Genomic DNA, 23,012 nt, shown 5'->3' with positions numbered 1-23,012 from the left:
CTCTATCCATGCCTCTCATCACCTTGTACACCTCTATCTAGCCACCTCTCTGCCTTCTTCGCTCCAGTGAGAAAATCCCGAGCTCCCTCAACCTTTCTTCATACGTCATGCCGTCCAGTCCAGGCAGCATCCTGGTAAATCTCCTCTGCACCCTCCCCAAAGCATCCACATCCTTCCTATAATGAGGTGACCAGAACTGGACACAATATTCCAAGTGTGGTCTAACCAGGGTTTTATAAAGCTGCAGCAAAACCTCGCGGCTCTTAAACTCAATCCCCCTGTTAATGAAAGCCAACACACCAGACTCCTTCTTAACAACCCTATCAACCGGGGTGGCAACTTTGAGGGATCCATGTACGTGGACCCCAAGATCCCTCTGTCCCTCCACACTTCCAGGAATCCTGCCTTTAACCCAGTATTCAGCATTCAGATTCGACCTTCCAAAATGAATCACTTCACATATTGTCTTCCAACCAAAACGCATCACCTCACACTACTCCGCGTTGAATTGCACCTGCCACCTCTCTGCCCACTCCACCAAGTTGTCCATGTCCTTCCCAAGTTCTGGACTGCTTTCCCAGTTGTGTGTTATCCACAAACTTGGAACCTGTACCCTGCACATCAACAGCTAGATCGAAAAGCAAACGGTCCCAATACCGACCCCAAGGTATTCCAGAACAAATCTTCCTCCAGCCCGAATAATACCCATTGGCCGTTACTCTCTGCTTCTTATTCAGCCAATTTTGTATCCATGTTGCTCCTGTCCCCTTCATTCCATCAGCTGCTATTTTTCTCACAAGTCTGTTATGTGGCACATTAGCAAACACCTTCTGAAAGTCCATGTACATCACATCAAGAGCGGTACCCTCATCAACCCTCCTTGTCGCTTTTTTAACTAACTTTACGGGCACATTTTCGATTTACAAATGTGTTAGCTTTCCCCCAACCCACCCTCCAACAGGGCCCCCCCTTGCCCCCTCTCTCTGACGGCCCCCCCTCAATGGTGCAGCAGGTGGCAGCGCGGTGGGAGTTGGCCTCGTGCCCCGGGGAGGGGAACAGAAGCCCCAATGTCTCCGAAGAGTTAGATCATTTGGAGGATTTAGCAGCAGGATTTAGATTGTTTGGAGACTTGGGCGGAGAGATGGCAGATGGAGTTTAATCCGGACAAATGTGAGGTAATGCATTTTGGAAGGGCTAATGCAGGTAGGGAATATACAGTGAATGGTAGAACCCTCAAGAGATTTGAAAGTCAAAGAGATCTAGGAGTACAGGTCCACAGGTCACTGATAGGGGCAACACAGGTGGAGAAGGTAGTCAAGAAGGCATACGGCATGCTTGCCTTCATTGGCCGGGGCATTGAGTATAAGAATTGGCAAGTCATGTTGCAGCTGTATAGAACCTTAGTTAGGCCACACTTGGAGTATAGTGTTCAATTCTGGTCGCCACACTACCAGAAGGATGTGGAGGCTTTAGAGAGGGTGCAGAAGAGATTTACCAGAATGTTGCCTGGTATGGAGGGCATTAGCTATGAGGAGCGATTGAATAAACTCGGTTTGTTCTCACTGGAACGATGGACGTTGAGGGGAGACCTGATCGAGGTCTACAAAAATATGAGGGGCATAGACAGAGTGGATAGTCAGAGGCTTTTCCCCAGGGTAGAGGGGTCAATTACTAGGGGGCATAGGTTTAAGGTGCGAGGGGCAAGGTTTAGAGGAGATGTACGAGGCAAGTTTTTTTACGCAGAGGGTAGTGGGTGCCTGGAACTCGCTACCGGAGGAGGTGGTGGAAGCAGGGACGATAGGGACATTTAAGGGGCATCTTGACAAATACATGAATAGGATGGGAATAGAGGGATACGGACCCAGGAAGTGTAGAAGATTGTAGCTTAGTCGAGCAGCATGGTCGGCACGGGCTTGGAGGGCCGAAGGGCCTGTTCCTGTGCTGGACATTTCTTTGTTCTTTGAGGGGTGGACTTTGCTCAGGGGAGCTGTTCCCGGAGCATGGCGGAACACCCAAAATCATGTCCGTCAATCCCAACCAAAGCAACAAAACACCTCGTCAAATTAGCCTGACCTGGGACTGCTCCGCTGCTCCGGCATGGTTTTCTGGCGGATTCCGTTCTCCGACGTTCCCGCTGGTTTCCTCTGGCTCCTGGGCTCCTCCTGTGTCCGTGCCGGGTGGATGTCGACCAGCTGGTGTCCCTGCCTCGAGGCGATCGGAGTGGCGACCACAAGGGGACTGGCTCGCCCTGCCCGGGCCTCCCCCCGCTCCCCGGAGCCTCCCAGCTGATGGGTCCCCGATTTCCCGCTGCTCTGGCCCCTGGTTGTGTTCCAGGTCGGGACGCGGTGGCTCACGGACGGCGAGATGCTCGAGCTCATCCTGGACTGCGATTAAACTCCCGCTCAACTTGCCCATTGTGGAATGATAATTGGAGGCCTCGCTCGGGACAGGCCCTCGGCCCGGCCCTCCTCCCTCCTCGCAGCCTGCGCCGTTACCCGCTGCGGCCTGACCCTCCGCCCCCACCTCCTGCTCCCTCATCAGGCCACGGAAGGCTCTTCGGCCTAGTGTCTGCCACTGCCGGGCGCTCAGGGCTTCCATGGCCCGGATTTGAGCCCGGATCTCTCGCCTCTTCTCCTCCAGAAGCTTGCGGAGCTGAAACGCCTCGGGGGAGGACCCGCCACGCAACTGCCCCTCCCACCCCCCGGGGACTTGCTGTGCCTCTGCCGGATGCCCCCCCGCCCTGCTCCACCTGCGGCCCCTGGCCTTCAGCTGCTTGCGCTCGACGAAGCTCGTCATCTGGACGGTAGCATTCGAGACAGGGCCCTTGCCCTCACTCCCAGACACGGGGGCCGCGGGGGGCAAGGCCCCATTGCCCTCACTCCCAGACACGGGGGCCGCGGGGGGCAAGGCCCCATTGCCCTCACTCCCAGACACGGGGGCTGCGGGGGGCAAGGCCCCATTGCCCTCACTCCCAGACACGGGGGCCGCGGGGGGCAAGGCCCCATTGCCCTCACTCCCAGACACGGGGGCTGCGGGGGGCAAGGCCCCATTGCCCTCACTCCCAGACACGGGGGCTGCGGGGGGCAAGGCCCCATTGGCTTCACTCCCAGACAGGGAGGCCACATGGGGCAAGGCCCCATTGCCCTCACTCCCAGGCGTGGCAACCGCTGGGGGCAAGGCCCCATTAGCCTCAGTACCACGGTTCTTTTTAATAATGTACGTAAAACGGCGACTGATTGTCGTGCCCTGGCCAGGAGCATTCGGCCCCTCGGGATCTTCCTGTGCCCCCTGGCCGGGAGCGTTCGGCCCCTCGGGATCTTCCTGTGCCCCCTGGCCAGGAGCATTCGGCCCCTCGGGATCTTCCTGTGCCCCCTGGCCGGGAGCGTTCGGCCCCTCGGGATCTTCCCAGAGCCCACAGGTGGTTTCCGGGCGCCTGGCCGTGTTGTGTGGGTGAGGCCCACCCCCACCCTCTTCCTGCGCGCGCCAGCTGCTGACGACTGGGAGGCCCCTGGCCTTGCCGCTCTCCAGCGTGAGGTGCCCCTGGCAGACGATGTAACTGTTGCGGAGTTCCTTCCTCGCCTGCAGGGCCAGCTTGGCATCTTTCGGCCTGGCCAGGGGTCGGCGCGAGGCTGCCAACTCGCAAGGCGGGCGCAAATCCAGCGACTCCACGGCCAACGTGCCCTCCGGGGCCTGGTCCTCGCTGGCGCACAGGGTCTCCGGTGGAACGGTATCCTCACCCAGGCGGACCGGAGCGGAGCTGCAGGCAGGGAGAGAGGGAGAGGGAGGGAGGGAGAGAGAGGGAGAGGGAGAGAGAGACGGAGAGGCGTGATAACGAACCTCGAGACAGATCTGGTCTGGGTCATGAGATGCCACATTTAAACAGAGCCCTCACTATTCTCCGCTCCCAGAACAAATTCATTCTCCAAACGCTAGAAGGGATTCAGCTGGGATTGAGGGGGAAGCCGAGGAACATGTGGACCGCAACACTTGGGTCACGCTCGGTCAAACAGCGAGTCATAACTCGCACTCGGAGGGAGCTGGGGGATCGAGGGTCAGTACTGAGGGAGTGCCGCACTGTCAGAGGGTCAGTGCTGAGGGAGTGCCGCACTGTCAGAGGGTCAGTACTGAGGGAGTGCCGCACTGTCAGAGGGTCAGTACTGAGGGAGTGCCGCACTGTCAGAGGGTCAGTACTGAGGGAGTGCCACACTGTCAGAGGGTCAGTACTGAGGGAGTGCCGCACTGTCAGAGGGTCAGTACTGAGGGAGTGCCGCACTGTCAGAGGGTCAGTACTGAGGGAGTGCCGCACTGTCAGAGGGTCAGTACTGAGGGAGTGCCGCACTGTCAGAGGGTCAGTACTGAGGGAGTGCCGCACTGTCAGAGGGTCAGTACTGAGGGAGTGCCGCGCTGTCAGAGAGTCAGTACTGAGGGAGTGCCGCGCTGTCAGAGGGTCAGTACTGAGGGAGTGCCGCACTGTCAGAGGGTCAGTACTGAGGGAGTGCCGCACTGTCAGAGGGTCAGTACTGAGGGAGTGCCGCGCTGTCAGAGGGTCAGTACTGAGGGAGTGCTGCACTGTCAGAGGGTCAGTACTGAGGGAGTGCCGCGCTGTCAGAGAGTCAGTACTGAGGGAGTGCCGCGCTGTCAGAGGGTCAGTACTGAGGGAGTGCTGCACTGTCAGAGGGTCAGTACTGAGGGAGTGCTGCACTGTCAGAGGGTCAGTGCTGAGGGAGCGCCGCACTGTCAGAGGGTCAGTACTGAGGGAGTGCCGCACTGTCAGAGGGTCAGTACTGAGGGAGTGCCGCACTGTCAGAGGGTCAGTACTGAGGGAGTGGCCGTACTGTCAGAGCGTCAGTGCTGAGGGAGTGCCGCACTGTCAGAGGGTCAGTACTGAGGGAGTGCCGCACTGTCAGAGGGTCAGTACTGAGGGAGTGCTGAATGGAGTGACGGAGATAGGGAGGGTCAGTTTGATAACCTCCCTCAATGGAATTGGACCAAGTAGAAGATTTGCTCCAAATCTTTCCTCAGCTCCCACGTTAAACCTCAACCCACCCCCACCTTCCAGTGTTTCCAGAACGTTCCACTGAGGTCCATCAAATCCAGGAGAAAACTCACTCACCAACTCACTGAAGAGGAGCCAATGATTGGGGTCTGAGATCGAGGAGGTTTCATCGTACAGAACATCCTCAATGTAGCATCTGAGAGAGAGTGAGAGTGAGAATGAGAGTGAGACAGACAGAGAGAGACAGAGACAGAGACAGACTGAGACAGAGACAGAGAGAGACAGACAGAGAGAGACAGAGTGTGAGTGTCAGGGCGCATGAGAGTGGGCTGAAAGGAGGGGGAAGAGAGCGAGGGTGCGGTGTCAGGGCTGGAGGGGGTTATAGAGACAGGGAGGGGTGTAGGAACTGGAGGAGGTTACAGAGACAGGGAGGGGTGTAGGGACTGGAGGAGGTTACAGAGATAGGGAGGGGTGTAGGGGCTGGAGGAGGTTACAGAGATAGGGAGGGTTGTAGGGGCTGGAGGAGGTTACAGAGATAGGGAGGGGTGTAGGGGCTGGAGGAGGTTACAGAGATAGGGAGGGGTGTAGGGGCTGGAGGAGGTTACAGAGATAGGGAGGGGTGTAGGGACTGGAGGAGGTTACAGAGATAGGGAGGGGTGTAGGGGCTGGAGGAGGTTACAGAGACAGGGAGGGGTGTAGGGACTGGAGGAGGTTACAGAGATAGGGAGGGGTGTAGGGGCTGGAGGAGGTTACAGAGATAGGGAGGGATGTAGGGACTGGAGGAGGTTACAGAGATAGGGAGGGGTGTAGGGACTGGAGGAGATTACAGAGATAGGGAGGGGTGTAGGGACTGGAGGAGGTTACAGAGACAGGGAGGGGTGTAGGGACTGGAGGAGGTTACAGAGATAGGGAGGGGTGTAGGGGCTGGAGGAGGTTACAGAGACAGGGAGGGGTGGAGGGACCGGAGGTGGTTACAGAGATAGGGAGGGGTGTAGGGGCTGGAGGAGGTTACAGAGATAGGGAGGGTTGTCGGGGGTGGAGGAGGTTACAGAGACAGGGAGGGGTGGAGGGACCGGAGGTGGTTACAGAGACAGGGAGGGGTGGAGGGACCGGAGGTGGTTACAGAGATAGGGAGGGTTGTCGGGGGTGGAGGAGGTTACAGAGATAGGGAGGGGTGTTGGGGACTGAAGGAGGTTACAGAGATAGGGAGGGTTGTAGGGACTGGAGGAGATTACAGAGATAGGGAGGGGGTTGAGGGGCTGGAGGAGGTTACAGAGATAGGGAGGGGTGTAGGAGCTGGTGGATGTTACAGAGATAGGGAGGGTTGTCGGGGGTGGAGGAGGTTACAGAGATAGGGAAGAGTGTAGGGACTGGAGGTGGTTACAGAGATAGGGAGGGTTGTGGGGGCTGGAGGAGGTTACAGAGATAGGGAGGGGTGTAGGGGCTGGAGGAGGTTACAGAGGCAGGGAGGGGTGGAGGGACCGGAGGTGGTTACAGAGATAGGGAGGGGTGTAGGGACTGGAGGAGGTTACAGAGATAGGGAGGGTTGTAGGGGCTGGAGGAGGTTACAGAGATAGGGAGGGTTGTCGGGACTGGAGGAGGTTACAGAGGTAGGGAGGGTTGTCGGGCTGGAGGAGGTTACAGAGATAGGGAGGGTTGTAGGGGCAGGTGGAGGTTACAGAGATAGGGAGGGTTGTGGGGGCAGGAGGAGGTTACAGAGATAGGGAGGGGTGTAGGGGCTGGAGGAGGTTACAGAGGCAGGGAGGGGTGGAGGGACCGGAGGTGGTTACAGAGATAGGGAGGGGTGTAGGGGCTGGAGGAGGTTACAGAGATAGGGAGGGGTGTCGGGGCTGGAGGAGGTTACAGAGATAGGGAGGGTTGTCGGGGGTGGAGGAGGTTACAGAGACAGGGAGGGGTGGAGGGACCGGAGGTGGTTACAGAGATAGGGAGGGTTGTCGGGGGTGGAGGAGGTTACAGAGATAGAGAGGGGTGTTGGGGACTGAAGGAGGTTACAGAGATAGGGAGGGGTGTAGGGGCTGGAGGAGGTTACAGAAATAGGGAGGGTTGTCGGGGGTGGAGGAGGTTACAGAGACAGGGAGGGGTGGAGGGACCGGAGGTGGTTACAGAGATAGGGAGGGTTGTCGGGGGTGGAGGAGGTTACAGAGATAGGGAGGGGTGTAGTGGCTGGAGGAGGTTACAGAGATAGGGAGGGGTGTAGGGGCTGGGGAAGGTGACAGAGAAAAGGAGGGGGTGTAGGGACTGGAGGAGGTTACAGAGATAGGGAGGGGTGTAGGGGACTGGAGGAGGTTACAGAGATAGGGAGGGTTGTCGGGACCGGAGGAGGTTACAGAGATAGGGAGGGTTGTAGGGGCTGGAGGAGGTTACAGAGATAGGGAGGGGTGGAGGGACCGGAGGTGGTTACAGAGATAGGGAGGGTTGTCGGGATCGGAGGTGGTTACAGAGATAGGGAGGGTTGTAGGGGCTGGAGGAGGTTACAGAGATAGGGAGGGTTGTCGGGTTGGAGGAGGTTACCGGGATAGGGAGGGTTGTGGGGGCAGGAGGAGGTTACAGAAATAGGGTGAGTTGGGGGGACCGGAGGTTGTTACAGAGATAGGGAGGGTTGTAGGGGCTGGAGGAGGTTACAGAGATAGGGAGGGTTGTAGGGGCAGGAGGAGGTTACAGAGATAGGGAGGGTTGTGGGGGCAGGAGGAGGTTACAGAGATAGGGAGGGGTGTAGGGGCTGGAGGAGGTTACAGAGGCAGGGAGGGGTGGAGGGACCGGAGGTGGTTACAGAGATAGGGAGGGGTGTAGGGGCTGGAGGAGGTTACAGAGATAGGGAGCGTTGTCCGGGGTGGAGGAGGTTACAGAGACAGGGAGTGGTGGAGGGACCGGAGGTGGTTACAGAGATAGGGAGGGTTGTCGGGGGTGGAGGAGGTTACAGAGATAGGGAGGGGTGTTGGGGACTGAAGGAGGTTACCGGGATAGGGAGGGTTGTAGGAGCTGGAGGAGGTAGCCGGGGGTAGGGAGGTTTGTGTGGATTGGAGGAGGGTACTGGGATAGGGAGGGGTGTAGGGGCTGGAGGATTGTACCGGGATAGGGAGGGTTGTAGGAGCTGGAGGAGGTTACAGAGATGGGGAGGGTTGTCGGGGGTGGAGGAGGTTACAGATAGGGAGGATTGTCAGGGGTGGAGGAGGTTACCGGGATAGGGAGGGTTGTCGGGGGTGGAGGAGGTTACAGAGATAGGGAGGGTTGTAGGGGCTGCAGGAGGTTACAGAGATAGGGAGGGTTGTAGGGGCTGCAGGAGGTTACAGATAGGGAGGGTTGTCGGGAGTGGAGGAGGTTACAGAGATAGGGAGGGTTGTAGGGGGATGGAGGAGGTTACAGAGATAGGGAGGGGTGTACTGGCTGGAGGAGGTTACAGAGATAGGGAGGGGTGTAGGGGCTGGGGAAGGTGACAGAGAAAAGGAGGGGGTGTAGGGACTGGAGGAGGTTACAGAGATAGGGAGGGTTGTAGGGGCTGGAGAAGGTTACAGAGATAGGGAGGGGTGGAGGGACTGGAGGTGGTTACAGAGATAGGGAGGGTTGTCGGGATCGGAGGTGGTTACAGAGATAGGGAGGGTTGTAGGGGCTGGAGGAGGTTACAGAGATAGGGAGGGTTGTCGGGTTGGAGGAGGTTACCGGGATAGGAAGGGTTGTGGGGGCTGGAGGAGGTTACAGAGATAGGGAGGGTTGTAGGGGCTGGAGAAGGTTACAGAGATAGGGAGGGTTGTGGGGGCTGGAGGAGGTTACAGAGATAGGGAGGGTTGTAGGGGCTGGAGGAGGTTACAGAGATAGGGAGGGTTGTAGGGGCAGGAGGAGGTTACAGAGATAGGGAGGGGTGTAGGGGCTGGAGGAGGTTACAGAGATAGGGAGGGTTGTCGGGGGTGGAGGAGGTTACAGAGATAGGGAGGGGTGTTGGGGACTGAAGGAGGTTACAGAGATAGGGAGGGTTGTAGGGGCTGGAGGAGGTTACAGAGATAGGGAGGGTTGTAGAGCTGGAGGAGGTTACCGGGATAGGGAGGGTTGTAGGAGCGGGAGGAGGTAGCCGGGGGTAGGGAGGTTTGTGTGGATTGGAGGAGGGTACAGGGATAGGGAGGGGTGTAGGGGCTGGAGGATTGTACCGGGATAGGGAGGGTTGTAGGAGCTGGAGGAGGTTACAGAGATAGGGAGGGTTGTCGGGGGTGGAGGAGGTTACAGATAGGGAGGGTTGTCAGGGGTGGAGGAGGTTACCGGGATAGGGAGTGTTGTCGGGGGTGGAGGAGGTTACAAATAGGGAGGGTTGTCGGGGGTGGAGGAGGTTACAGAGATAGGGAGGGTTGTCAGGGGGTGGAGGAGTTTACAGAGATAGGGAGGGTTGTCAGGGGGTGGAGGAGGTTACAGAGATAGGGAGGGTTGTCAGGGGGTGGAGGAGGTTACAGAGATAGGGAGGGTTGTCAGGGGGTGGAGGAGGTTACAGAGATAGGGAGCGTTGTGGGGGCTGGAGGAGGTTACAAAGATAGGGAGGGTTGTCGGGGGTGGAGGAGGTTACAGAGATAGGGAGGGTTGTCGGGGGTGGAGGAGGTTACAGAGATAGGGAGGGTTGTCGGGGGTGGAGGAGGTTACAGAGATAGGGAGTGGTGTAGGGGCTGGAGGAGGTTACAGAGATAGGGAGGGTTGTCGGGGGTGGAGGAGGTTACTGGGATACGGAGGGCTGTCGGGGGTGGAGGAGGTTTCCGGGATAGGGAGGGACTCTCGCTGAACTCACCCTCCTCCTTAGGATGGCCCCATCCCTCTCGCTGACAGGGCGCGTTCCCAGATTCCAGGCTCCAGAATAATTCAGCTAAAAACACCATATAATCCGTCTGGAAAGGGGAGGATAATGAACGTAACACGTGTTAAACACCAGGACGAGCAATTTCAGCAAATTGTGCAATATCCCAGCAGATTCCCATTCCGGGGTTAACGCCGGAAAACCTCAGCAGGTGTACGGAGAGAAAAGAGGCAACGTTTCGAGTCCGACGACTCTTTGTCAGAGCTTAGGGGAAGGCTAACTGCAACTGCTTTGGGCAGGGTGCGGAGACTGTTGCCTGGGCGGAGGCTGTTTGAGGGAAAGCAGAGACTGGGCTGGTCTATCCAGGGGGGGAAAACGCCATGTGGGCACCGTCACAATTACCTTCAGTTCTTCAGAAGGCTCCAGGAAGTCCTGTACGGACAGAAAGCATCGGAGGTGGAGGTGATCCCAAGCGAAGTTCAGAAAAGATTCAATCCGTCTTTCTTTACAAATTCCGGTTCCAAAATCTAAGGGGAAAACACAGGAACAACATCAAGCATGTTATCGTTGGAAAGCCAGCTGAAGCGGTCAGACCCTGCACTCAGCAGGACAAACACCAGAATGCCAAATTTCAAATTCTGACCATTTGTACTACAGGAGGAAATTGGTGGACTAATCGATTCTGATTGGCTGAAGAGAGAAAGGAGCGGTTAAATGGAAGCTCCCCAAACCCCAGGCTAATTAGTAAAAAGGTTCACGGCTTGAACAGGTCCCTTTTGTTTGCAGAGGACGTAAATAAAGTTCCAGCAAGGGCAAACATTACGAGCTCAACTGATCAGACATTGGTCTTTGGCGCACTCGGGGTTGTTCAACAAGTGCGGTCCAGACGCAGAATCACGCCCAACAGTCGGAATTTAGTTTTAGTTTTGCAAGCATGTGGTTGCGAGAGTGTGGCCTGTCCTCTGCGTTTACAGATCCAGACTTAGAACCTCAAATTTGGTCAAGATCCTGGATTAGAACCAAACTGTTTGCATTTGGTAAAACGGAGGAAATGTTACTGCCCCACAGGAGTGGTGACACTGACCAGTCGACAGTTTTTATATTCAAACAAACTTTAATTGGAGCACAGAATTAAGCACATTAGCAACAAAGTAATAGCTTTATAATTAGCGGGTACAACATCTTAACTTGCTTCCTGAAATCTGATCTGCCTCTACATGCCAATTAAGCAAACCCATATGTTTCAAATGCCACTTATGTGTACAGGTTTATGAGCACCAGGTTTTACTTGCTTATCTTGGTGCAGAGTCCTTATTTTCCAGGTTTCGACACACGGACGGAGAGGAAACGTAACGGCGTTGTTGTCCAATCCCCCCCCCATGGCCTCACCCCTCTCGGCCACCTCTTCACGTGGCTCCGTGTTACAGTTAGCTGAACAGAATTCCCCCCCCCCCAGCTGGGCCCCCTCGCGACGTTTCCCAGTCCGTACCTGCGTGCGGGAGGTGAGGGCAGTAACGGCGGACCAGCTGACACAGCGCGTCCACGTCGACCATCTTCGCTAGGCCCTGCGAGTCCGCATCCACTCTGCAAGGGACCTGGCCAGGACTGCTCACTCCATTCTAAAACACCGGGTTTCAAATTAACAGCAGGTTAGCGAGAGGCTTTAAAACTCCGAGCCTCCCCCTCCCACTCCAGCTGAGGCCTAACCAGTGTTTTACTCAGCCCCATCATAACCCTCCTGCTCTTATATTCTAAACCTCGTACCCATGTACCCTCTTACCCCCCTCATCTACCTGTCCCGCTGTCCTCAGGGATCTATGGACATGAACCCAGAGGCCCCTCTGTACTTCCCAGTGTCCGACCGTTCATCGTGTATTCCCGAACCTCGTTACTCCTCCCAAAACGCATCACCTCTCACTTTCCAGGGTGAAACTCCATTTGCCGTGTTCAGCCCACCTGGCCAGCACGTCTATATCGCCCAGTAAACGAAGGATTCCCTCCTCCCCATTCACAACACCACCAACGTTCGTGTCATCTGCGCATTTACTGATCAAATCCCCCCGCATTCCAGTCTCGATCATTAACGTACATTTCACACAGCACGGAGCCGGCACTGATCCCAGTGGACTGGACACAGCGAGGAGCCGGCACTGATCCCCGCGGGCAGGACACGGCGAGGAGCCGGCACTGATCCCCGCAGACAGGACATGGCGAGGAGCCGGCACTGATCCCCGCAGACAGGACATGGCGAGGAGCCGGCACTGATCCCCGCAGACAGGACATGGCGAGGAGCCGGCACTGATCCCCGCAGACAGGACACGGCGAGGAGCCGGCACCGATCCCCACGCACTGGACACGGCGAGGAGCCGGCACCGATCCCTGCGGACTGGACACAGCGAGGAGCCGGCACTGATCCCCGCGGATTGGACACAGCGAGGAGCCGGCACTGATCCCCGCGGACTGGACACAGCGAGGAGCCGGCACTGATCCCCGCGGACAGGACACGGCGAGGAGCCGGCACTGATCCCCGCGGACTGGACACAGCGAGGAGCCGGTACCGATCCCCACGGACTGGACACGGCGAGGAGCCGGCACCGATCCCCGCGGACTGGACACAGCGAGGAGCCGGCACTGATCCCCGCGGACTGGACACAGCGAGGAGCCGGCACTGATCCCAGTGGACTGGACACAGCGAGGAGCCGGCACTGATCCCCGCGGACAGGACATGGCGAGGAGCCGGCACTGATCCCCGCGGACAGGACACGGCAAGGAGCCGGCACCGATCCCTGCGGAACACCACTGGACACAGGCTACCAGTGACAAAAACACCCTTCCACCATCTCTCCCTCCCTCCTGTCACTTCGCTAATTTTTGATCCAATTTGCCCAGGATCCCATCGACCAGTCTCGCGAGTGGCACTTTGTCAAAAGTCTTACTGAATTCCATGTGGACTACACCAACCACACTACCCACATCTTAACTGGGATCCTCCTTGTGAAAGGGTGACCCCTGTTTGCAGAGTCCCTCACAAGGGGAAGCATTCTCTCAGCCTCTCCACCCTCCATCCCAGCAATCAGCTGAGTAAATTTCCAACGTGAGTCTATCCCCCCTCGAGTCAGGAGAGCAGAAATCGGTTCTCCATGCCCCGGCTGTGATCTCCCAGATACCCTGTCCTGTGGTCACAGGGCTTCCCAGGATTGATAGTCCACCCCCCTCGCAATAGCGGACAATATCCTCATCGCCTTGCCGTTCAGTATTGCACCAAGTATTGACAGTCAGAGAGATCTAGGAGCACAGGTCCACAGGTCACTGATAGGGGCAACACAGGTGGAGAAGGTAGTCAAGAAGGCATACGGCATGCTTGCCTTCATTGGCCGGGGCATTGAGTATAAGAATTGGCAAGTCATGTTGCAGCTGTATAGAACCTTAGTTAGGCCACACTTGGAGAATAGTGTTCAATTCTGGTCGCCGCACTACCAGAAGGATGTGGAGGCTTTAGAGAGGGTGCAGAAGAGATTTACCAGAATGTTGCCTGGTATGGAGGGCATAAGCTATGAGGAGCGATTGAATAAACTCGGTTTGTTCTCACTGGAACGAAGGAGGTTGAGGGGCGACCTGATAGAGGTCTACAAAATTATGAGGGGCATAGACAGAGTGGATAGTCAGAGGCTTTTCCCCAGGGTAGAGGGGTCAATTACTAGGGGTCTTAGGTTTAAGGTGAGAGGGGCAAGGTTTAGAGTAGATGTACGAGGCAAGTTTTTTTACACAGAGGGTAGTGGGTGCCTGGAACTCGCTACCGGAGGAGGTGGTGGAAGCGGGGACGATAGTGACATTTAAGGGGCATCTTGACAAATCCATGAATAGGATGGGAATAGAGGGATATGGACCCAGGAAGTGTAGAAGATTGTAGTTTAGTCGGGCAGCATGGTCGGCACGGGCTTGGAGGGCCGAAGGGCCTGTTCCTGTGCTGTACTTTTCTTTGTTGTAAAATCCCCCCAGTGCAGAAGGAGGCCATTCTGCCCATCGAGTCTGCACCGGCCCCTCGAATGAGCATGCTGGGACAAATTAACACGGCCAATCCACCTAACCTGTACATCCCTGGACACTAAGGGACAATTTATCACGGCCAATCCACCTAACCTGCACATCCCTGGACACTAAGGGACAATTTATCACGGCCAATCCACCTAACCTGCACATCCCTGGACACTAAGGGACAATTTATCACGGCCAATCCACCTAACCTGCACATCCCTGGACACTAAGGGACAATTTATCACGGCCAATCCACCTAACCTGCACATCCCTGGACACTAAGGGACAATTTATCACGGCCAATCCACCTAACCTGCACATCCCTGGACACTAAGGGACAATTTATCACGGCCAATCCACCTAACCTGTACATCCCTGGACACTAAGGGACAATTTATCACGGCCAATCCTGTACATCTTTGGGCTGCGGGAGGAAAGCGGAGCACCCGGAGGAAACCCAGACCGGGAGCTGTGAGGCAGCAGTGCTAACCACTGCGCTGCCCACCTTCACCCCATTTTTCGTTTCTTCCATTAAATCGGTTTTCCACTTGCCATTCCCCCCCCCCCCCCCAATCCCACTTTTGGGCCTTCAGTTCCCTGTTGCCCTTTGACCTGCTCACCGTTTGATCTCCCATTGACACATTCCAACCTCTTTTTGCGCCACCAACCGCTGTCTTCATCGCCGTGATCACCACCATTTACATTCCCATTGTGTCTCTGTCCTTGACATCTTTGTCAATCTCCACCGATCACCGGACCCCCTATCCAGGAGCAGGGTGAGGCCTTTCAGCCCTTCGAGCCCGCTCCGCCATTCATCACCATCATGGCTGATCATCCAACTCAATAGCCTAATCCTGCTCTCTCCCCGCAGCCTTCGATCCCATTCTCCCCAAGTGAAATATATTCAATGTTTCAGCATCAACTACTTCCTGTGGTAATGAATTCCACAGGCTCACCACTCTCTGTGTGAAGAAATGTCTCCTTATCTCTGTCCGAAATGGTTTACCCTGAATCCTCAGACTGTGACCCCTGGTTCTGGACACCCCCACCATCGGGAACATCCTTCCTGCATCGACACGTTACCCAGGCGGACAGTACAAGTCAAACAAGGTCAGAAGTCAAACAAGATTCTGATAAAACATTTTCAGAAATATCTTGTATCTCTGTCACGCTGAAAAAGTACCGCTAACTTCACCTCAGTACAAAGGTATACAAGGACCGTGACGGATATGACCCAAAAAAGCGAGTTAACAAATGTGCCTCAAAGCAGAGGCATCCAGCCCGACCTCACTCGGCGCCTCGAGGTGATCGTTCAGAGTGGGGTTCCCCGCTGTGGGGTATTCGAGTCAACATTCCGCCGTGTCCACGAAACAGAGTCCTTGGACAACGACATGTCGGACATCCCGGTGCGGTGGGGATGATGGACTTGGCATGCAGGTACCTCTGGTGGGCAGGATTACATTTCCAAATTGAGGAGAAGGTGGGGCTGTGCCAATCCTGCCGCACATTAAGGAATGTTCCGCCTCACGCCTGGAATAGGTGACACAGCCGTGACGGAGAATTAATCTCGACCGCTGGTCCAATCGGAGGGTATATGTTCCTAGCGATGGTCGACACACACAATGGGCAGAAGCTGTGGTCAGGGAATTGACGACAACCAAACAGTTAATGGGCCGCGAGACAAGGTCAGTCGCAAGGTTTGGAATGCAGGAGCAATAATGGGATTCAATTTACATCAACAGAGTTCAGATTGACCAGAAACTGAACTGGACCCGGCCACATTAATACTGTGGCTACCAGGGCAGGTCAGAGGCTGGGAATCCTGCGGAGAGCAACTCGCCTCCTGATCCCCCCCCCCCCCAAAGCCTGTCCACCATCTACAAGGCAGAAGTCAGGAGTGCGCTGGAAAACTCTCCACTTGCCTGGATGAGCTCAGCTCCAACAACACTCATGCAGCTCGACACCATCCAGGACAAAGCAGCCCCGCTTGATTCCACAAACATTCACTCCCTCCCCCTCCAATGGACAGTGTCAGCCGTGTGCACCATCGACAAGATTCACTGCAGGAACTCACCGAGGTTCCTCAGGCAGCACCTTCCAAACCCACGGCCACCACCACCTAGAAGGACAAGAGCAGCAGATACCTGGGATTGCCCCCACCTGGAGGTTCCCCTCCAAGTCACTCCCCATCCTGACTGGGAAATATATCGGCCGTTCCTTCAGTGTCGCCGGGTCCAAATCCCGGAGCTCCCTCCCTAACAGCACGGTGGGTGTACCTACACCTCCGGGACTGCAGCGGCTTCAAGACGGCAGCTCAGCACCACCTTGTCAAGGGGCAATTAGGGATGGGGAATAAATGTTGGCCTACCCAGCGACCCCCACATCCCGTAAATGAATAATCACAAAATTCCGACTCTTCACACCATTTACAATTTTGGAAATTGTCAGGTGACCCCATCAGACACCGATGGTAAGCAAGCAAACCCGAAGATTGGAGTCTTTAACCGGGGAGAAGGTGGCCCAGGTGGGAGTTGTGCTGCTATACATCACTGTAAGTACACAAAGGGTTAATGTACATACACTACACCTAGCGAGACACCAGAGACATGACACACAGGCAGTCAACCAATAGGTCAGTAAGATAGGACACGACCAATGGGCAGTCACGATACACACAGAGGTGACACTACCACAGGAGGGCATTACACCAACCCATATAAAAGGACACAGCACACACGCTCAGTCTCTTTCCAGTGGAGACTCTCAGTGAGTACAGACACAGGGTTGATTGAACATCACACCCACCACGTGGATTGTAGCAGACTGGTTCGTCAGTCTGAGTAGCGTAGAGCTCAAGTAGGAGAACTGTTAACTGTTCAATAAACGTGTTAAAGCTATCTCTAAGTCTGAACCTTCCCTAGTCAGAGTGCACATCAAGGACGCAGCGTATGCTACGACAAGAGCATAACAAAACGGGAATTATACCACAAGTGCAAAACCGGACTCCAGATATCATTCCAGCCAAGCCAGGTGCGATATCATACACACTCCAAACAGAAGAGGAACAGGTTTGGGGTCGGAACACTAGCCAGTTGTGAGCTTCAGAAAAGTGAATGGCGTCTTCACCAGGAATATTCACAGCGCAGCAGGCGGACACCTCCGTGATCCCAAAGAGCCAAACTCCTCAAGGTCGGATATTACCAAACGAGAGAGATGTCCGCCCACAGGATTGCCTCTCGTGACCATGCGATGCAAGTGTCAGCACTGAAATGAAATGAAATGAAACGAAAATCGCTTATTGTCACAAGTAGGCTTCAATGAAGTTACTGTGAAAAGCCCCTAGTCGCCACATTCCGGCGCCTGTTCGGGAAGGGGTGTGATGTATTCAAGTGACACTATTGGCTGGTGAAATGTCACGTGATACGCAGTGACATCAGCAGAGGGCCTCCGGGGTCTGGGGATGGGAGGAGCCCACCCCCTTGCCCCGCAGCAGCGACAACTCTTAATAAACCCGGCGCTACGGTTCTACAAAGTTCCAGGGTGAGGCACCTCCACTCATCTTTCCCCTCAGTGGCTGACAGCAAAACATGAGACGAGCTCACTTCGGGAAAATCACGTGGAACTCACTTGCTGCAGCTTTCCGAGGTGGGAAGGGGGAAGATGGAGGAGGGAGACGCTGCTGAAGTGGTAGATGGGGGTTTTCAGAAGACATTTGATAAAGTGCTCCACAACAGACTGTGAGCGAATACCTAGCTCATGAAATGAAAGGAAAAGCAGAGACGTGGATAAGAAGTCGGCGGGAAACAGAGAAGTGATAAGCGGTTGTTTTCCAGATTAGTGGAAGGTTTTTGCTGGAACTCCCCCGAGGTCAGTGTTGGGACTCTCCCTCTTCCTGACTGATATTAATGACCGTGTATCTGGTGTTCAGCGTGAAGACTGAAAACTCTGTTGACTGTGTTGAGGATAATCTTTAACTCCAAAGGGATGTGGACACAGAATCCCTGGAATCCATACAGTGCAAAAAGAGGCCATTCAGCTCATGGAGTCTGCACCGACCCTCTGACACAGCCACCCCCACCCAGGCCCACTCCCCAGCCCTACCCTCGTAACCCTCACCGAACCGATTTGGACACTAAGGGGCAATAGAAGCATCCGCAGGAATTTGCAGTTGTACACGGGTGAGGTAGAGGGGTCGAAGATCCCGAGGAGGTACGGTCAGGGAGAATAGCGAGGGCCCACTCAAGGGCCGCCGGAACGGGCTCAAAATAATCAGCGGGAGGAGTAAAGCGATGTGAGAAAAGGTTATTCGAGAGGGGAAGTGGCTTGTTATCCGGAGAGAGAGAGAGAGAGAGAATGTGCGAGGTTACGGGCAGAACTGGTGTCTCGGTCACCTTCCCCTCACACCTCCCCAGATCGAACCTGGCCCACCCCGCCAGACAATACAGCAGCGAGAGGGAACACGAACAAGGCCATCAGAACTGATCAAACTCCAGCAGCCCCCCCCCCCCCGTACCGTCTCAATCCGGGAGAGCAAGGCCAAGTCCAGGCGGCCTGCGGGATCCGGTCCCATCGAGGGGAGATGCGGGATTGAAGACACAAGCAAGTCCAGACGGAGGCAGGCGTGGATCCAAAGGCCAATCAGACTGTCTATTACAGCTCGGTGCTCCACCTGAGAGAGAGAGGAGTAACGGACTGAGGACGCGGTGGGTAACAGAGACAGAGACACACACAGAGCTGACTGTGGGTAACAGAGACAGAGACACACACAGAGCTGACTGTGGGTAACACAGACAGGGACACACACAGAGCTGACTGTGGGTAACACAGACAGGGACACACACAGAGCTGACTGTGGGTAACACAGACAGAGACACACACAGAGCCGACTGTGGGTAACACAGACAGAGACAGGAGACACACACAGAGCTGACTGTGGGTAACACAGACAGAGACACACACACAGCTGACTGTGGGTAACACAGACAGAGACACACACAGAGCTGACTGTGGGTAACACAGACATAGACACACACAGAGCTGACTGTGGGTAACACAGACAGAGACAGGAGACACACACACAGCTGACTGTGGGTAACAGAGACAGAGACACACACAGAGCTGACTGTGGGTAACACAGACAGAGACACACACACAGCTGACTGTGGGTAACAGAGACAGAGACACACACAGAGCTGACTGTGGGTAACACAGACAGAGACACACACAGAGCTGACTGTGGGTAACACAGACAGAGACAGGAGACACACACAGAGCTGACTGTGGGTAACACAGACAGAGACACACACAGAGCTGACTGTGGGTAACACAGACAGAGACAGGAGACACACACAGAGCTGACTGTGGGTAACACAGACAGGAGACACACAGAGCCGACTGTGGGTAACACAGACAGAGACAGGAGACACACACAGAGCCGACTGTGGGTAACACAGACAGAGACACACACAGAGCCGACTGTGGGTAACACAGACAGGAGACACACAGAGCCGACTGTGGGTAACAGAGACAGAGACACACACAGAGCTGACTGTGGGTAACAGAGACAGAGACACACACAGAGCTGACTGTGGGTAACACAGACAGGAGACACACAGAGCCGACTGTGGGTAACACAGACAGAGACAGGAGACACACACAGAGCCGACTGTGGGTAACACAGACAGAGACACACACAGAGCCGACTGTGGGTAACACAGACAGGAGACACACAGAGCCGACTGTGGGTAACAGAGACAGAGACACACACAGAGCTGACTGTGGGTAACAGAGACAGAGACACACACAGAGCTGACTGTGGGTAACACAGACAGGAGACACACAGAGCCGACTGTGGGTAACACAGACAGAGACAGGAGACACACACAGAGCCGACTGTGGGTCACACAGACAGAGACAGGAGACACACACAGAGCTGACTGTGGGTAACAGAGACAGAGACACACACAGAGCCGACTGTGGGTAACACAGACAGGGACAGGAGACACACACAGAGCTGACTGTGGGTAACACAGACAGAGACAGGAGACACACACAGAGCCGACTGTGGGTAACACAGACAGAGAGACACACACAGAGCCGACTGTGGGTAAAACACAGACAGAGACACACACAGAGCTGACTGTGGGTAACACAGACAGAGACAGGAGACACACACAGAGCTGACTGTGGGTAACACAGACAGAGACAGGAGACACGCACAGAGCCGACTGTGGGTAACACAGACAGAGACACACACACAGAGCCGACTGTGGGTAACACAGACAGGAGACACACACGGAGCCGACTGTGGGTAACACAGACAGAGACAGAGACACACACACAGAGCTGACTGTGGGTAACACAGACAGAGACACACACACAGAGCTGACTGTGGGTAACACAGACAGAGACAGGAGACACGCACAGAGCCGACTGTGGGTAACACAGACAGGGACACACACAGAGCCGACTGTGGGTAACACAGACAGAGACACACACAGAGCCGACTGTGGGTAACACAGACAGAGACACACACAGAGCCGACTGTGGGTAACACAGACAGAGACACACACAGAGCCGACTGTGGGTAACACAGACAGAGACACACACAGAGCTGACTGTGGGTAACACAGACAGAGACAGGAGACACACACAGAGCTGACTGTGGGTAACACAGACAAAGACAGGAGACACACACAGAGCTGGCTGTGGGTAACACAGACAGAGACACACACAGAGCCGACTGTGGGTAACACAGGCAGAGACAGGAGACACACACAGAGCTGACTGTGGGTAACAGAGACAGAGACACACACACAGCTGGCTGTGGGTAACAGAGACAGAGACACACACAGAGCTGACTGTGGGTAACACAGACAGAGACACACACAGAGCTGACTGTGGGTAACACAGACAGAGACAGGAGACACACACAGAGCTGACTGTGGGTAACACAGACAGAGACACACACAGAGCTGACTGTGGGTAACACAGACAGAGACAGGAGACACACACAGAGCTGACTGTGGGTAACACAGACAGAGACACACACAGAGCTGACTGTGGGTAACACAGACAGAGACAGAGACACACACAGAGCTGACTGTGGGTAACACAGACAGGAGACACACAGAGCCGACTGTGGGTAACACAGACAGAGACAGGAGACACACACAGAGCCGACTGTGGGTAACACAGACAGAGACACACACAGAGCCGACTGTGGGTAACACAGACAGGAGACACACAGAGCCGACTGTGGGTAACAGAGACAGAGACACACACAGAGCTGACTGTGGGTAACAGAGACAGAGACACACACAGAGCTGACTGTGGGTAACACAGACAGGAGACACACAGAGCCGACTGTGGGTAACACAGACAGAGACAGGAGACACACACAGAGCCGACTGTGGGTAACACAGACAGAGACACACACAGAGCCGACTGTGGGTAACACAGACAGGAGACACACAGAGCCGACTGTGGGTAACAGAGACAGAGACACACACAGAGCTGACTGTGGGTAACAGAGACAGAGACACACACAGAGCTGACTGTGGGTAACACAGACAGGAGACACACAGAGCCGACTGTGGGTAACACAGACAGAGACAGGAGACACACACAGAGCCGACTGTGGGTCACACAGACAGAGACAGGAGACACACACAGAGCTGACTGTGGGTAACAGAGACAGAGACACACACAGAGCCGACTGTGGGTAACACAGACAGGGACAGGAGACACACACAGAGCTGACTGTGGGTAACACAGACAGAGACAGGAGACACACACAGAGCCGACTGTGGGTAACACAGACAGAGAGACACACACAGAGCCGACTGTGGGTAAAACACAGACAGAGACACACACAGAGCTGACTGTGGGTAACACAGACAGAGACAGGAGACACACACAGAGCTGACTGTGGGTAACACAGACAGAGACAGGAGACACGCACAGAGCCGACTGTGGGTAACACAGACAGAGACACACACACAGAGCCGACTGTGGGTAACACAGACAGGAGACACACACGGAGCCGACTGTGGGTAACACAGACAGAGACAGAGACACACACAGAGCTGACTGTGGGTAACAGAGACAGAGACACACACAGAGCTGACTGTGGGTAACACACAGACAGGGACAGGAGACACACACAGAGCTGACTGTGGGTAACACAGACAGAGACACACACACAGAGCTGACTGTGGGTAACACAGACAGAGACAGGAGACACGCACAGAGCCGACTGTGGGTAACACAGACAGGGACACACACAGAGCCGACTGTGGGTAACACAGACAGAGACACACACAGAGCCGACTGTGGGTAACACAGACAGAGACACACACAGAGCCGACTGTGGGTAACACAGACAGAGACACACACAGAGCCGACTGTGGGTAACACAGACAGAGACACACACAGAGCCGACTGTGGGTAACAGAGACAGAGACACACACAGAGCTGACTGTGGGTAACACAGACAGAGACAGGAGACACACACAGAGCTGACTGTGGGTAACACAGACAGAGACACACACAGAGCCGACTGTGGGTAACACAGACAGAGACAGGAGACACACACAGAGCTGACTGTGGGTAACACAGACAGAGACACACACAGAGCCGACTGTGGGTAACACAGGCAGAGACAGGAGACACACACAGAGCCGACTGTGGGTAACACAGACAGAGACAGGAGACACACACAGAGCTGACTGTGGGTAACACAGACAGAGACAGGAGACACACACAGAGCTGACTGTGGGTAACACAGACAGAGACACACAGAGCCGACTGTGGGTAACACAGACAGAGACGCACGCACGCACGCACGCACACACGCACACAGAGCCGACTGTGGGTAACAGAGACAGAGACAGGAGACACACACAGAGCTGACTGTGGGTAACACAGACAGAGACACACACAGAGCCGACTGTGGGTAACACAGACAGAGACACACACAGAGCCGACTGTGGGTAACAGAGACAGAGACACACAGAGCTGACTGTGGGTAACACAGACAGAGACAGGAGACACACAGAGCCGACTGTGGGTAACACAGACAGGAGACACACACAGAGCCGACTGTGGGTAACACAGACAGAGACACACACAGAGCCGACTGTGGGTAACACAGACAGAGACACACACAGAGCCGACTGTGGGTAACAGAGA

General features: G+C 55.4%; 2 protein-coding genes across 2 annotated transcripts in view; both read right to left on the bottom strand.

Moving 5' to 3' along the window:
- The window catches only part of LOC140390600 (beta-1,3-galactosyltransferase 9-like), a 484,726-nt gene that overhangs the window by 370,271 nt on the left and 91,443 nt on the right, over window positions 1–23,012 (bottom strand). The window lies entirely within an intron of this gene.
- LOC140389192 (uncharacterized) overlaps window positions 1–23,012 on the bottom strand; it is a 56,481-nt gene that overhangs the window by 10,906 nt on the left and 22,563 nt on the right. Inside the window, exons 3-8 of the mRNA XM_072473355.1 lie at window positions 18,334–18,489; window positions 11,275–11,404; window positions 10,188–10,312; window positions 9,780–9,876; window positions 5,114–5,192; window positions 2,074–3,757 (exon numbers count right to left, since the gene is read on the bottom strand). Of these exons, the coding sequence (XP_072329456.1) occupies window positions 2,074–3,757; window positions 5,114–5,192; window positions 9,780–9,876; window positions 10,188–10,312; window positions 11,275–11,404; window positions 18,334–18,489 (2,271 nt within the window). The remainder of the gene's footprint in view (window positions 1–2,073; window positions 3,758–5,113; window positions 5,193–9,779; window positions 9,877–10,187; window positions 10,313–11,274; window positions 11,405–18,333; window positions 18,490–23,012) is intronic.

The sequence above is a fragment of the Scyliorhinus torazame genome, chromosome 14, assembly GCF_047496885.1.
Source record: "Scyliorhinus torazame isolate Kashiwa2021f chromosome 14, sScyTor2.1, whole genome shotgun sequence".
Classification (NCBI taxonomy): domain Eukaryota; kingdom Metazoa; phylum Chordata; class Chondrichthyes; order Carcharhiniformes; family Scyliorhinidae; genus Scyliorhinus; species Scyliorhinus torazame.
Note: the sequence above shows the minus strand (reverse complement) of the source record. Positions and strands in the feature narration are given on the sequence as shown.